Genomic DNA, 15,940 nt, shown 5'->3' with positions numbered 1-15,940 from the left:
ATTTTCCATGGCCTCTTAAGCACCAAGAGACTTGAAAAACCCGCACTGGGCGCTAATTGCCAATCCAAACATGCTCTGATTGTGACCAAACTTTGCAAGCATGTGGGGGGGACCCACCCCCACATGCTTGCAAAGTTTGGTCCCCATCGAAGCATGTTTGGGTACGATGGTATGGGGAAGGCCCGGATTTTCCATGGCCTCTTAAGCACCAAGAGACTTGAAAAACCCGCACTGGGCGCCAATTGCCAATCCAAACATGCTCTGATTGTGACCAAACTTTGCAAGCATGTGGGGGGGACCCACCCCCACATGCTTGCAAAGTTTGGTCCCCATCGGAGCATGTTTGGGTACGATGGTATGGGGAAGGCCCGGATTTTCCATGGCCTCTTAAGCACCAAGAGACTTGAAAAACCCGCACTGGGCGCCAATTGCCAATCCAAACATGCTTTGATTGTGACCAAACTTTGCAAGCATGTGGGGGGGACCCACCCCCACATGCTTGCAAAGTTTGGTCCCCATCGGAGCATGTTTGGGTACGATGGTATGGGGAAGGCCCGGATTTTCCATGGCCTCTTAAGCACCAAGAGACTTGAAAAACCCGCACTGGGCACCAATTGCTAATCCAAACATGCTCTGTTTGTGACCAAACTTTGCAAGCATGTGGGGGGGACCCACCCCCACATGCTTGCAAAGTTTGGTCCCCATCGGAGCATGTTTGGGTACGATGGTATGGGGAAGGCCCGGATTTTCCATGGCCTCTTAAGCACCAAGAGACTTGAAAAACCCGCACTGGGCGCCAATTGCCAATCCAAACATGCTCTGATTGTGACCAAACTTTTCAAGCATGTGAGGGGGACCCACCCCCACATGCTTGCAAAGTTTGGTCCCCATCGGAGCATGTTTGGGTACGATGGTATGGGGAAGGCCCGGATTTTCCATGGCCTCTTAAGCACCAAGAGACTTGAAAAACCTGCACTGGGCGCCAATTGCCAATCCAAACATGCTCTGATCATGACCAAACTTTGCAAGCATGTGGGGGGGACCCACCCCCACATGCTTGCAAAGTTTGGTCCCCATCGGAGCATGTTTGGGTACGATGGTATGGGGAAGGCCCAGATTTTCCATGGCCTCTTAAGCACCAAGAGACTTGAGAAACCCGCACTGGGCGCCAATTGCCAATCCAAACATGCTCTGATTGTGACCAAACTTTGCAAGCATGTGGGGGGGACCCACCCCCACATGCTTGCAAAGTTTGGTCCCCATCGGAGCATGTTTGGGTACGATGGTATGGGGAAGGCCCGGATTTTCCATGGCCTCTTAAGCACCAAGAGACTTGAAAAACCCGCACTGGGCGCCAATTGCCAATCCAAACATGCTCTGATTGTGACCAAACTTTGCAAGCATGTGGGGGGGACCCACCCCCACATGCTTGCAAAGTTTGGTCCCCATCGGAGCATGTTTGGGTACGATGGTATGGGGAAGGCCCGGATTTTCCATGGCCTCTTAAGCACCAAGAGACTTGAAAAACCCGCACTGGGCGCCAATTGCCAATCCAAACATGCTCTGATTGTGACCAAACTTTGCAAGCATGTGGGGGGGACCCACCCCCACATGCTTGCAAAGTTTGGTCCCCATCGGAGCATGTTTGGGTACGATGGTATGGGGAAGGCCCGGATTTTCCATGGCCTCTTAAGCACCAAGAGACTTGAAAAACCCGCACTGGGCGCCAATTGCCAATCCAAACATGCTCTGATTGTGACCAAACTTTGCAAGCATGTGGGGGGGACCCACCCCCACATGCTTGCAAAGTTTGGTCCCCATCGGAGCATGTTTGGGTACGATGGTATGGGGAAGGCCCGGATTTTCCATGGCCTCTTAAGCACCAAGAGACTTCAAAAACCCGCACTGGGCGCCAATTACCAATCCAAACATGTTCTGATTGTGACCAAACTTTGCAAGCATGTGGGGGTGAGTCCCCTCCCCATGCTTGCAAAGTTTGGTCCTCATCAGAGCATGTTTGGGTATGATGGCATGGAGATTTTCAACAAACAATATGATAGCCAAAGTGTTAAAAAATATAATAAAATCAAGAACATCAACTAAAATGTAATGATACTCAATATTGAGAAAACTCATAATGATATAAACATCAAATAAGTACATCAGAATGAAAATGAGCTACCCCAGCTAGTCTGAGGTTAGCCACTGCCCAAAAATCTAAGTACAATGTAAGTGAGCTAACCCAGCTAGTCTGAGTTTAGTTACTATCAACAGCAACCCAATCAAAATCGTCATCTTTAACTGCCGGTCGACGTGCGCGTCGAGGCTGCTGTGCACGTTGAGGAGGCTGTGCCGGGGCTGCGGGGGTCGTCGAATGTCTGCGGGGAGGTCTGCCTCAAAGGAAGGATCGTGAGCTGGTGCCGGTGTACTCGGGAGCTCACGAGTCCCAAAAGCTGCTATGGCCCTCTCTCTCCTTTACGTCGTGCTAATGCAAGACGCCTCTGTCTGTAAACCCAAAATCTATAATCTGCAATGGTGCGTGTCTGCCACTCTGCTCGTGTAAGCTCCTCTGCTGTAAGGACACGCTGCTCATGAGAAGCAGCACTGCTGCTAGCACCATCACCCGCTGTGCCACTAGGGCCAGCACCACCCACGCGCTCATATGCTGTCACCTGGCTCTCATGTAGGACTCTCTGGTAAGCGTCGAACTCATGTGAGCTCCACTCTATCTCAGGAGGCACCTCAGGCTCCTGGGCTTTATCGTCGAAGGCGTCGAGTCCCAAGTCCATAGCTGATGTAAAGTCGACAGGCCTGCCAGTCCTGGCATCTACTCGTACAAGGCCTGGGTGAAGATCATCGATGCCCAATACCCTGTACGTCGCTAAGTCGACGTGTGCACGGCAGGATGGGCATGCTGAGAACCGGACTGTGAGATCCCTATTCCCACTGAGCAACGGATTCGGGGTACTAGCAACGGAAGTAGCACTTCATGCGCGGGGCAGGGACCCACACTCGGGGCCTCGCCCACGGATATCCGGACAAGAGACTAATCCGTCGGTTTGTCCAAAACCGAAACCGGAAAAACTTCCTTTACCCGGAAAGCATGGGCGATTCCACCAGGATAACTCTTTACTCTAACGTAGTCAAGATCATTACGGATCAACTGATCTGACTGCACCTTTAACGGTACTTGGTCAATTCAAGGAAGAAACTTGCACTTGGATCATTGGGATCAACGCTTTTTTCCCCATCAAGAGGCACAGCCGTTGATTCCTATCCATAGAACAATTTCTATCCGGGATTTACTTCATCTATCGTAATAATAGAAATTAAATCTCGATTTACGGATCCATCAGTCCATCCTAACCCCATCCGATCCCATGGGTTAGCCAACCGCCCAACCACTGTAGTGATGGGATCCAATTTGGAATTTGGTTAGGTTTTGTCCCGGGTACCAAGGAAAAGAGTTCCAAGGCCCCCTAGCCGGAAGTTCATGCAAACATAAAACTAGCCACACCACTTACACACCCAATATGAAATTGCCTTTTTCTTAGCATCAGCTAACTTTAAAACAATTCTTTAATGAAACCATAGTACCACTGATCACAATCTTCCAATTTATCCGGTTGATTCATAATTTTCCATCATTCCTTCATCAGAGTATCTATGGCATCATTGGCAACTAGAACGCTCACCACCTGTCCACACAGAGGCCGTTTCCATAGTTCCTAGCCCATAATACTCGGCAATATAATCACTTATCAAGATGGACTCTCGTTGAAGATCAGCAAGATCAACCAACAGATCCATATAAAAGAGCCATGGACTCATCTGTTGAGGACCAGCAAGGTCAGTCAACCAGATCCATGCCCGGTTTCACAAAACAACTCTTACTCCTTGTTCCAATATCTTCCTCGACGCACGCGTGGGTATCCTAGGCGACCCAGAGCCCGAGCACCGTATGGTCAGCACCCTCTAGGATCCTTCGCAGGTGACCTAGCGCTTCACTCATAGGCCGCTTCCTTGGTCCCTCATCCACCGTACCGGAAGCTCACCATTTTAATCGAACCGAGGCTGGTCAAGACTTCGGTCGACCTTGCTACGCGAGACGTCCTCCATTGACTCTCCGTCAGCAGTTGCAACTTTATCAGTTAGGTCTCCACGACCTTAATCACAAGACGGTCAAAATGCTTCCCCAGCATTCTTGACATAAAACAGCCATTTACAAACAGCATTTACAAACAGTTTACAAATACAGTTTCTATATTAACTCTCATTTTTCCACATTATCCCTCATTAATCCACATTACTTATTCCACATTCCATGTATATGTGTACTCATCCAATCACCTCCTTTTCCATCTCTTCACTTCAGATTCCTTCACATCACATATCATATATTCACATCCATACATCCACATCCACATCCACATTCACATCCATACATCCACATCTACATGCTTATCTCCATTTTCACATCCTCATTTATACATCCACATCCCATATCCACATTCATACATACACATCCATATCCACATCCACATCTACATCCACATTCACATCCATGCATCCACATCTACATGCTTACCTCCATTTTCACATCCTCATTTATACATCCACATCCCATATCCACATTCATACATACACATCCATACATCCACATCTACATCCACATACATACATACATCCACATCCACATTCCACATTCACATCTATACATCCACATCTACATTCACATTCACATACATCCACATCCACATTCCCATACATCCACATCTATACATCCACATTCCACATTCACATCTACATTCACATTCACATACATGCATCCACATCTACATGCTTACCTCCATTTTCACATCCTCATTTATACATCCACATCCCATATCCACATTCATACATACACATCCATACATCCACATCTACATCCACATACATACATACATCCACATCCACATTCCACATTCACATCTATACATCCACATCTACATTCACATTCACATACATCCACATCCACATTCACATCTATACATCCACATCTACATTCACATTCACATACATCCACATCCACATTCCCATACATCCACATCTATACATCCACATTCCACATTCACATCTACATTCACATTCACATACATCCACATCTACATTCACATTCACATACATCCACATCCCCATTCCCATTCACATCTATACATCCACATCTACATCCACATTTACATCTATGCATATACATCTTCATGCATATATCCATTTTCATGTTCATACATCCACACTCCCATCTCCATATCCACACATCCACATACATACATCTATTTTCACATTCCCATTTATATAACCCCATATACCTTCACATCTAATCTTTTACATCACATCCATTCTCGCCCTACATCTTATCCTATCACATACACTTCTTACCTCATCCCCCCATACACATCTTAATTCATCTTATCACATCCTAACTTATTTCATAAGCATCTTATCACCTCTTATCACACCTCTTATCACATCCTATCACTTTCCATACGCATCTTATCAATTCTTATCACATCTCATACACCTCTTATCACATCTTATCACATTTCATATCTTTAAAAAAAAAAAAAAAGAGAATTCTTTTATTTGATATAAGATTTCTCTACACATTTATTTATACATAAATTCCATTTAAGGAGACTAACACTTTCGAAATTAAAATCAATCTTTTATGCATCTTCTTATGCATGATTTCAATTTGGTAGGGAATTATACTTTTAGAATAAAAGAATTTCTCTTATGCATCTAAGTTAAGCATAAAATCCATTTATGAGGAAAATCATACTTTTAGTATAAAAAGAATATCTTTTATGCATACCTATATGCAAGAAATCCAATATGATAAAAGTAACACTTTTGATATAAAAATTTTTCCTTTATGCATACTTCTATGCATGAAAATTAAAAATGATAAAAGTAACACTTTTGATATAAAAATTTTCCTTTATGCATACTTTTATGTATGAAATAAAAATGATAAAAGTAACACTTTTGATATAAAAATTTATCCATTATGCATACTTCTATGCATGAAAATAAAAATGGTAAAAATAACACTTTTGATATAAAAATTTATCCATTATGCATACTTCTATGCATGAAAATAAAAATGGTAAAAATAACACTTTTGATATAAAAATTTATCCTTTATGCATACTTCTATGCATAAAAATAAAAATGGTAAAAATAACACTTTTGATATAAAAATTTATCCTTTATGCATAATATTAAAATTCAATTTCTCCATGATTATAATGAAATTCTTTCAATTAATCTAGGATGATGATTCCTAGAATATGGTAGGAAGTCCTCTTTTTATGCTTTGAATGAAAATTTTTTATGCATAATTTTTATAAAAATTTTGCCATAGCTCCGCTGCTATGACTGATAAATCTCAATTTTTCTAAGGGATAAAGCTTATCATTAAGGAAATAATTAAAATGATTCTCTAATTGGATCCTTAATCCATAATGGATTGAATCATCAATATACATAAACTAAAAGCATAAGAAAAAGCCATTAATTTGGCCTCAAGCATAGCTTAATCTTGGGTTAAGGAAAAGCTTTATGAAAAGCTTGATTTGGATTGAGAATGGGTCATGAGTATGACCATTTCTTGAGTGAGAGAGAGAATTTACATAAGAATCATTAGAATTTAAACATAAATGAAAATTAACATCAATAGCATTTATTAAATTATGTAACTCTTCACTACTATTCAAACTTCAATAGCATTTAAAAAAAAACCATACCAATTAAACTTCTCAAGCTTGAGAGGGGTTGAGAAGAGAGAAACATTGAGAAATTATAGAAAGATGAATATTCACTAATTACCTTACAACTTGCTTGATTCTTTGTTCACGGTAGAGGCCCCCAACCAATCAATTGGTTAAGTATGTTGATGGAGCCACTAATGGGGATTGAAGAAAGAGGGAAGCTCCAAAAACTAGTGAATTATTAAATGAATTCACAGTTCTTGGCTTAGGTGGAGTAGAGTAACGATGCATAAACACTATATATTTTTCAACAAGGGTGAGGCTTCTATTTATAGGAAAAATTGAGCTCCTAACCAAACAAACTGATTCTAGAATTTTCTAAATCAGTTTGGTCAATATTTGACCATTTTTAGGTCAGTTAAGCTAACTTTTTGGAACTAGACTTGAATGAGGAGAGAGGAGAGATGAAATATCTCAATTTTTATGAGTTTAAAACTCATTCAAGCATGTGAAATATGCACCTCCTTTAAAGAACTCCCCTTCCTTACATATGTCATATTTTTAATATTGCTCATAATTTTTTACTAATAAACCTTGTACATTTTCAACTCTTCATCTTATGTGAAATATGCACCTCCTTTAAAGAACTCCTCTTCCTTACATATGTCATACTTTTAATATTGCTCATAATTTTTTACTAATAAACCTTGTACATTTTCAACTCTTCATCTTATGTGAAATATGCACCTCCTTTAAAGAATTCCCCTTCCTTACATATGTCATATTTTTAATATTGCTCATAGTTTTTTTACTAATAATCCTTGTACATTTTCAACTCTTCATCTTATGTGAAATATGCACCTCCTTTAAAGAATTCCCCTTCCTTACATATGTCATATTTTTAATATTGCTCATAGTTTTTTACTAATAATCCTTGTACATTTTCAACTCTTCATCTTATGTGAGCATTTACTCATTTTTGGGTATTTTCTTTTTACAAGTTGGATTTATCTCCTCCCTACACATGGATTGATGCTATTGGTCCATAGGAACCTTAATTGGACCATAGTCTAAAGATTTCTGAAAATCTAGACCCTTAGACTAAGGTTCTTTATACCTATTTCCAATTAATTCCAATTGCACATTGGAAAATTCTTTTTGAATTTCTGTTTCAGGGGAACTCATATGAATTATAAGAGATATTTTTCTATCCAAAAATATTCAAAATCTGAATATTCTCTCTCTAGAATAATTTTTCTCTCTCTAGGCTAAAATAGTTAGCAACAGGGTCTTTATATTTCTGAAGAGGGTTGATTACAGGGGAAGATACTAGACATCAAAAAGGGGGTTGGGGGAGGAATCTTACACGGACGAGCTCCTGGGTGATGCAAGACAAGTGGAAAATATGTCCACATCCTAGGGCATATCCTCCTGTACTATCAATGTCCTCGATACATAAACAGCAGCACGCATCACGTAGGAAGGGTGGTGCATCCTACGGGAGAGGTCGTCGAAAAACCTCTGTGACAGGCCGTGGATATAACGGTAGGTAAGGCACTGTCACGTCCGATGATCTACGATACTCTCGAACATGCAGCATCAGCTGCTCTGCCCTGTGCTGGGCAATCTGCTCCATAATCTGATGATGCTGTGCCTCAGCTCTGGAGCTCTCTACCTCGGTCCGAGCCTATGCAAAAAAGTAAAGCATTAAAATATTTGATTAGTCTCTCATTAGGTATTACTTAAAGAAATTTGTAACTTAGGACCTTAATTATAACTCTTTAACGTGCAAGAGAAACCTACCTGCTGGATGTCGGACTCTCTCAGATGCTGTGCCTCTGCAGTAGCTGCCTCTGCCATCTGTAATGCAGCTCGGAGGCGGTCTATCTCCGCTCTCGCCTCTACCAACTCCTGAGTGAGCCTCTGAGTGGTAGGTGTGGGAACCTGCGTGACACAATCAACCATGCTGCTCATGTAAAAATATAGAAAAGTACATATAAACATGAAGATAAATGACCAAAAAAACTTAAGACGTAATATATATGTAAATACCTCCACATCTGTCGTCGGTATAGATCGTGAGAATAGGCGCACCACGTGCTGGATGCTCTCCGTGGTACTCCGTACGTCAATGCCGACCTGCGTGCCAAGAGCCTCTACTGTCGACAATGGCACAAATGAAGGATCTGTGGTAGGTGCTACACGAAGGGCTGGTGGAGGCCGCCTACCCTGGTCCTGGAGACGGCCTCGGCCAGCACCACCACCCGGACGATGGCTGGTGTAATCGACCTCCTCCCCTAAGACAAACTCCGCATATAACTGCTTTGCGAAGTATATGGGAATCTGGCGGTTGTTCGGCATCCTCCCATATGCGGCAACATATCGACTATAGATATGTGCCGCCATACGAGGATGCGAACACCGCGAAATAGTGAGGGGCTTGCCCGCCTCGGGCCTCATCCCACGACTATCGAGGAAAAGATCTAGGAAAGCCCCATCCCTAATAGGAGCAAGATCACAGACCTGACGATATGTCAGGCCATGTGACACAGGAGCAGCGCGATGGTGGGCTATCCACTCATCTACATAAACAATATCGTGAAGGCTACGAAGGGACGCAAGCATCGCCTCCAAGTCGGCCACGATATGTAATGTAGACGGAGTGTCTCTAGCACTCCTACGGATAGCCGCTAACTCGCGGTCTATCTCCGCGATGAGGTCCGCAATAGATGAGCGGCCCTCCTCGTGGCCCTCCATGCTAAAACCTAAGCCAAATGTGAAGGGTCCAATGTGAAGGGTCTAATGTGAAGGGTCTAATGCTTAGTGCTAAGTAGCACTAATGAAGCTAAAAACAAAGCTAATGGGCTCACTAATACTAATCCAAATCAAGAGAGCAAGAGAGTGAAAACGACTTGTGAAAATGAGGCAAAAAAAAAAGTTTTCCGGTTTTATAACCTCGATCGAGGTTCGGAAACATCATGCAATTTAGGGTTTGCAAGATTAACGCTCTGGATATTAGGGTTAGTGCAACATACGGCCAAGATACACACCTAATTCTAGGGTTGGGGAAGGATCGACGGCTGAGATTTGATATTACTATCTCGTTCGAGGTAAATGGACGGCCACGATTTAAAGGCATTACCACGACAAGGTATCTCGACGGTCAAGATTCATTATATACCTCGATCGAGATATTTAAACGGCCGAGATCGCATCTTCCAGTGTACGTGAATGGACGGTATAGATTGCGTTTCCGTATCTCGATCGAGATAATTGGACGGTGGATATTGCATCTAAGTATCTCGATCGAGATATTCGGAGGGTGCAGATTGAATCTCTGTATCTCGATCGAGATATTTGGACGGCTGAGATTTGAACTCAGTATCTCGATCGAGATATGGGGACGGTGGAGATTGTATCCGATTACCTCGAACAATGAATGGTCACGATTGGATGTAAATTTCTCGTTCGAGATACGTGGACGATGGAGATGTGCTAGTCAAATATGCCTACGGGGATACAGCGTGGCCCTGATGTGGATCCGAGTGGCATAGATATCTCGATCGAGATATTGTGGTGGCGGTGACATGTATTGGTGACATGGATGACGCCTGGAAACCCGGACCTGCTAGCGTGGCATTAGTTGGCATCTCGATCGAGATATGTCGATTTAGGCTCGGGAGGCACGTGTCGTCTTTTGATTCGCGGCACTATCACGATCGAGGTACTCCGCCCGAGATGCATGGATGTCCCAATTTTAGAGAGAGTGAACGAAAGTGAGTACCCTCATCTTGCAACCACCCCCAATTATGATAAAAGTAACACTTTTACAATAAAATAATCATCTTTTATGCATACATCTATGCATGAAATTCAAATATAATAAAAGTAATACTTTTATAATAAAATAATCAACTTTTATGCATACCTTCATGCATGAAATTCAAATATGATAAAAGTCACATTTTTATAATAAAATAATCAACTTTTATGCATACCTCTATACATGAAATCCAATTATGATAAAAATAACACTTTTATAATAAAATAATCAACTTTTATGCATACCTCTATGTATGAAATCCAAATATGATAAAAGTAACACTTTTATAATAAAATAATCAACTCTTATGCACACTTCTATGCATGAAATTTAATTGTGATAAAAGTAACACTTTTATAATAAAATAATCAACTTTTATGCATACCTCTATGCATGAAATCCAATTATGATAAAAGTAACACTTTTATAATAAAATAATCAACTCTTATTCATACTTCTATGCATGAAATTCAATTGTGCTAAAAGTAACACTTTTACATTAAAATAATAATCTTTTATGCATACCTCTATGCATGAAATCTACTTATGATAAAAGTAACACTTTTATGTTAAAATAATAATCTATTATGCATACCTCTATGCATGAAAATCAATTATGCATAACATAAAAATCAATTTCTCTATGAATATCTTCAATTAATCTAGGATGATAATTCCTAGAATATGGTAGGAAGTCCTCTTTTTATGCTTTGAATGAAATTATTTTATGCGTAATTTTTATAAAAATTTTGCCATAGCTCCGCTGCTATGACTGATAAATCTCAATTTTTTCTAAGGGATAAAGCTTATTAAGAAATAATTAGAATGATCTCTAATTGGATCAATAATCCATAATGGATTTAATCATCAATATTCATGAAATACATAAACTAAAAGCATAGAAAAAAGCCATTAATTTGACCTCAAGTATAGATTAATCTTGGATTAAGGAAAAGCTTTATGAAAAGCTTCATCTGGATTGAGAATGGGTCATGAGTATGACCATTTCTTGAGTGAGAGAGAGAAATTTCATAAAAACCATTTGAATTAAGCATAAATGGAAATTTATGTAATTCTTAACTATCATTAACCAATTAACTTCAATAGCATTCATCAAATTATGTAACTCTTCTCTACCATTCATCAATTAACTTCAATAACATTCAAAAACCATTCCAATTAAGCTTCTCAAGCTTGAGAGAGGTTGAGAAGAGAGAAACATTGAGAAATTATAGAAAATGATCAAAATTCACTAATTACCTTACAAATTGCTTGATTCTTTGTTCACGGTAGAGGCCCCCAACCAATTAATTGGTTAGGTATGTTGATGGAGCTACCAATGGGGATTGAAGAAAGAGGGAAGCTCCAAAAAAACTAGTGAATTATTAATGAATTCACAGTTCTTGGCTTAGGTGGAGTAGAGTAACGACGCATAAACACTATATATTTTTCAACAAGGGGGAGGCTTCTATTTATAGGAAAATTTGAGCTCCTAACCAAACAAACTGATTCTAGAATTTTCTAAATCAGTTTGGTCAATATTTGACCATTTTTAGGTCAGTTAAGCTAACTTTTTGGAACTAGACTTGAATGAGGAGAGAGGAGAGATAAAATATCTCAATTTTTATGAGTTTAAAACTCATTCAAGCATGTGAAATATGCACCTTCTTTAAAGAACTCCCCTTCCTTACATATGTGTCAAAATGGAATCATTATACTCAAAATATCTCATATTTTTAATATTGCTCATAGTTTTTTACTAATAAACCTTGTACATTTTCAACTCTTCATCTTATGTGAAATATGCACTTCCTTTAAAGAACTCCCCTTCCTTACATATGTGTCAAAATGGAATCATTATACCCAAAATATCTCATATTTTTAATATTGCTCATAGTTTTTTACTAATAAACCTTGTACATTTTCAACTCTTCATCTTATGTGAGCATTTACTCATTTTTGGATACCCAAAATATCTCATATTTTTAATATTGCTCATAGTTTTTTACTAATAAACCTTGTACATTTTCAACTCTTCATCTTATGTGAGCATTTACTCATTTTTGGGTATCTTCTTTTACAATTTGGATTTATCTCCTCCCTACACATGGATTGATGCTATTGGCCCATAGGAACCTTAATTGGACCATAATCCAAAATTTTTTGAAAATCTAGACCCTTAGGCTAAGGTCCTTTATACCCATTTTCAATAAATTCTAATTGCACATTGGAAAGTTCTTTTTTGAATTTCTGTTTCAAGGGAACTTATTTTAATAAGATGAGATAATTTTCTATCCAAAAAAATTAAAAATCTGAATATTCTCTCTCTAGAATATTTTCTCTCTCTAGGTTAAAACAGTTAGAAACAAGGTCTTTATATTTCTGAAGAGGGATTGATTACAGGGGAAGATACTAGACATCAAAAGGGGGTTGGGGGAGGAATCTTGCATTTCGAACCCATTACTTATGAATGCTTTAGGGAGTGTTGTTTTGTTTGGAGTACCGCCAACTTACCTGTGAAGACCATTTCTATCCCTTCTCTCTACCTTTTGAACCCTTCATTTTGATTCCTTATTGGCACCCTTCTCATCCTTGTAGAGCTAGTTTCCAAGTTGACCCTTAGGCACCCACTGTGTGACGGGCTATTTTTCGTGTAGGGATTGTGGAATTGATGCCTTTTTTGCTTCATGAGCTAATGTCACCGTGCTTGGTGTTTCTATAACCTCAATCATGTCCTACTTCCTTGTGTTTATCTGGCTCCATAAGGGTATGGAAATGACATTGTTGCCCTCATTCAATAGTGATGTCCTTTTCTCCTCATTCAGTAGTGATGTCCTTTTCTCCCATTGGATATTACAGTGCTGATGCAAATCCAGGATCGTCCTAGGATTATTTCCTCCTCCATGGAACCAGCAGGCATAACAAACACCTTCCCAACCAATAAATTATTTCTGATGGAAACATTAACAGTTAAAAATCCTTCAGCTTTTGTAGTTGTCAAGTGCACACTGCGCACATGTGCATTGGTGGTTTTAAGGTGCGGTTTATCTAAGGCTACCCATGTCTCATATGAGATCAAGTTATGACTTGATCATGTATCTATCAATGCAATGCTTGTTGCATGACATTAAGCTGTAGAGAGTCCCACCCTTAGTCGTGTTAGCTCAATATTTAGTTCCTCTCGCGCGAGAAGAGTTAGTGAAGCCATGTTCACATGCAACATTCTCTTATGGAGTATCTGTTTGTTGGCTCTGGTCTCCCTTGCCTTAGTCTCTTCTTGATCTTGTTGGATTTTTTCTTCTGTAAGATCCTTCTATTGTTTTAAAAGCTGTTTCTCCAAGAGCATCTCTTGGGTCAGTGGTCTAAAATACTTTTTAAGTTTGCTCCCATTGACGTAACCCTCTATCTATTTTTGATAGAGATTTCTAGAATACATTGGAGAAAAGTGTGCATCACGTGATTGTCATATGATAGTGAGCACACAAGAGATATTTGATGGTTGGATTACCATCATGAAGAGATACTCAAAGGGGGAGCTTTCATCTCAAGAGGATACCACCACAAAGAAGGGAAGGCAGCCTTCTCCCGCAACTTTTCGTTGCCTTATGGGTCTAAAGGATGGGGACATCCTCACATTACAAAAGGAAGTTAATGATGGACACATCGTCTTTCTTAGAAAAAAATGGGACAAAGAGGATGTTGTTGACATGGAGACAAGGGCAAAGCAAATCAAGCAAGATAGGGTGCTCCATGAGGAGCTAGTTTCTCTCTTCAATGCCTCAACTCATGCTAGCAATAGTATGATGAAGAGTTGGGAAGATCTTGTTGCTAAATACAACATCACCAACGATGTATACACAAAGATTTTAGGTGTTTGCAGTGATTGGGTGTCAAAAAAGCTCACACGTGGGGCTGATGCAGGACCATTGCCAAATGGTGCAAAAGACATTGTGAACTTTCTTATTGTGAAGAAGCAAGATCCTCTTCATTCTTCTACTAGCTTACCTTGGCAAGTATATATTGTGGGGTGCAACCTTGAGGCATTCGATCTTATATACAATGTGTATAAAGATCCTATTACCATTGGTGTGGTTGTCCTAGAAGCAGCACATGGAGTTGGGGGCATGACATGGGATTCTATCATGTTTGGAAAGGTGGTCTTCACATTGTTAAAAATGACATGTGAGCCTAAACAATTCATTTTGTTGTCATTTCTCAACCGCAAACAAATGGCAGCTATGGAGGAGGCCCTTGAGAATCTTTCATGCAAGTACCATATGCAAGTTGGAAGTGTTGACTTCCTACCAATGGCCAAGAGTCTTGCTTTTGGGGCCATGGATTCATTTGTTGTGTTGACACTTGTGACCATGGAGAAAAGCTTCATCAATCTAGATCGATATGTTGGAAATTCCAACAAGCCATGCATTTTGGATAATGAATCCATTGAAGCCATTGACAAAGAAGGAAAGGATGGAGAGCTTGAAGAAGAACAAACTATTGCAAAGGCCATATTTAGAAAGAAAAAGAAGGTCATCAAGGCTACAATCAAGGCATTCAATGATGCACATGAGGTTGTATGTGATATATTCTCATGTGGTGTTGCATCAACGCTCGCATTGGAACATCACATGAAGACTATTGCAGTGGTGTGCAATAGTCAAGAGCAAAGAGAGATTGAAGCGGCATGTTGGAGATCCCATGAGAGCGCCAACCCACCTACAAGTGCTCAAGAGGTTCCTCCCATTGGTGCTCTAGCTCTTGACCTACCGCCGGAGGGTGTGGATGAATCAAGCCAAGACATAGCAAATATTATTATGAAAGAGAGGTTGAAGGCAACTTCAGGTGTTTGAACCTCTCTATCTCTAACTTTTGTCAATGAGAACACTATGGTGTAAGGTTGAACTTGTGTTTTGGAGGATGATTTCATGACATAACATTTCCTACATATTTTCTCATTTTGTGGTGCTATCTAAAGCAAGCCTTACAAGCCTATTTCTCTCAGTTTTATGTTTACTGTTTAAGAGTCTTTATTTCTAGAAATATTTTCATCATATTGTACCTAAAATTGGTTGCAAAAAGTTTGTGCTTCTGTATTAAAATACAAGTATGAAGTACATGATAATGTTGGAAGAAATATTTTCTTGTATGGTATAGCTAGAATGCTTCAATCAATTGCTATTACATTACTTTGATCCAAATGTTGGTATTGGTTTTCTCTAAAGTTTTGTGTCCTTCAATATTTTGCCATGTGGTCAAATATATTAGAAGAAAATGTTTTGTGTCATACAACTACATTGAGTTTTTCAATTTCAATTGCAGTGCTTTGATTGAAACATTGGTATAACTTGTATTATCAAAGGTGTCA

The 15,940-nt window shown here is 39.9% G+C and overlaps 2 protein-coding genes across 2 annotated transcripts; one reads left to right on the top strand and one right to left on the bottom strand.

Moving 5' to 3' along the window:
• Nucleotides 1-8,247: 8,247 nt before the first annotated feature.
• On the bottom strand, nucleotides 8,248-9,158 carry LOC147603548 (uncharacterized). The gene is made up of 2 exons (XM_086795929.1): nucleotides 8,556-9,158; nucleotides 8,248-8,439 (listed from the first exon to the last, which is right to left on the bottom strand). Exons 1-2 carry the CDS (start codon nucleotides 9,156-9,158, stop codon nucleotides 8,248-8,250), a joined length of 795 nt encoding a protein of 264 aa, XP_086652055.1.
• Nucleotides 9,159-14,042: 4,884 nt separating this feature from the next.
• Nucleotides 14,043-15,425, top strand: LOC147603547 (uncharacterized). Its single transcript, XM_086795793.1, has one exon. It carries the CDS (start codon nucleotides 14,043-14,045, stop codon nucleotides 15,423-15,425), a length of 1,383 nt encoding a protein of 460 aa, XP_086651919.1.
• The last annotated feature ends 515 nt before the right edge of the window (nucleotides 15,426-15,940 follow it).

This window comes from Cibotium barometz, chromosome 63 (genome assembly GCF_041138505.1).
Source record: "Cibotium barometz isolate CiBa-2024 chromosome 63, ASM4113850v1, whole genome shotgun sequence".
NCBI lineage: Eukaryota > Viridiplantae > Streptophyta > Polypodiopsida > Cyatheales > Cibotiaceae > Cibotium > Cibotium barometz.
The sequence above is the reverse complement of the archived record's forward strand: the minus strand, read 5'-3'. Positions and strand labels throughout refer to the sequence as shown.

Bases quoted from the DNA above. Each gene is read 5' to 3' on its own strand.
- LOC147603548 (XM_086795929.1), bottom strand. From the start codon at position 9,158: ATGGCGGCACATATCTATAGTCGATATGTTGCCGCATATGGGAGGATG. The intron at 8,440-8,555 runs GTAGGTTTCTCT...TTTTTTGCATAG, and splicing joins GAGAGTCCGACATCCAGCAG to GCTCGGACCGAGGTAGAGAG.
- LOC147603547 (XM_086795793.1), top strand. From the start codon at position 14,043: ATGATAGTGAGCACACAAGAGATATTTGATGGTTGGATTACCATCATG.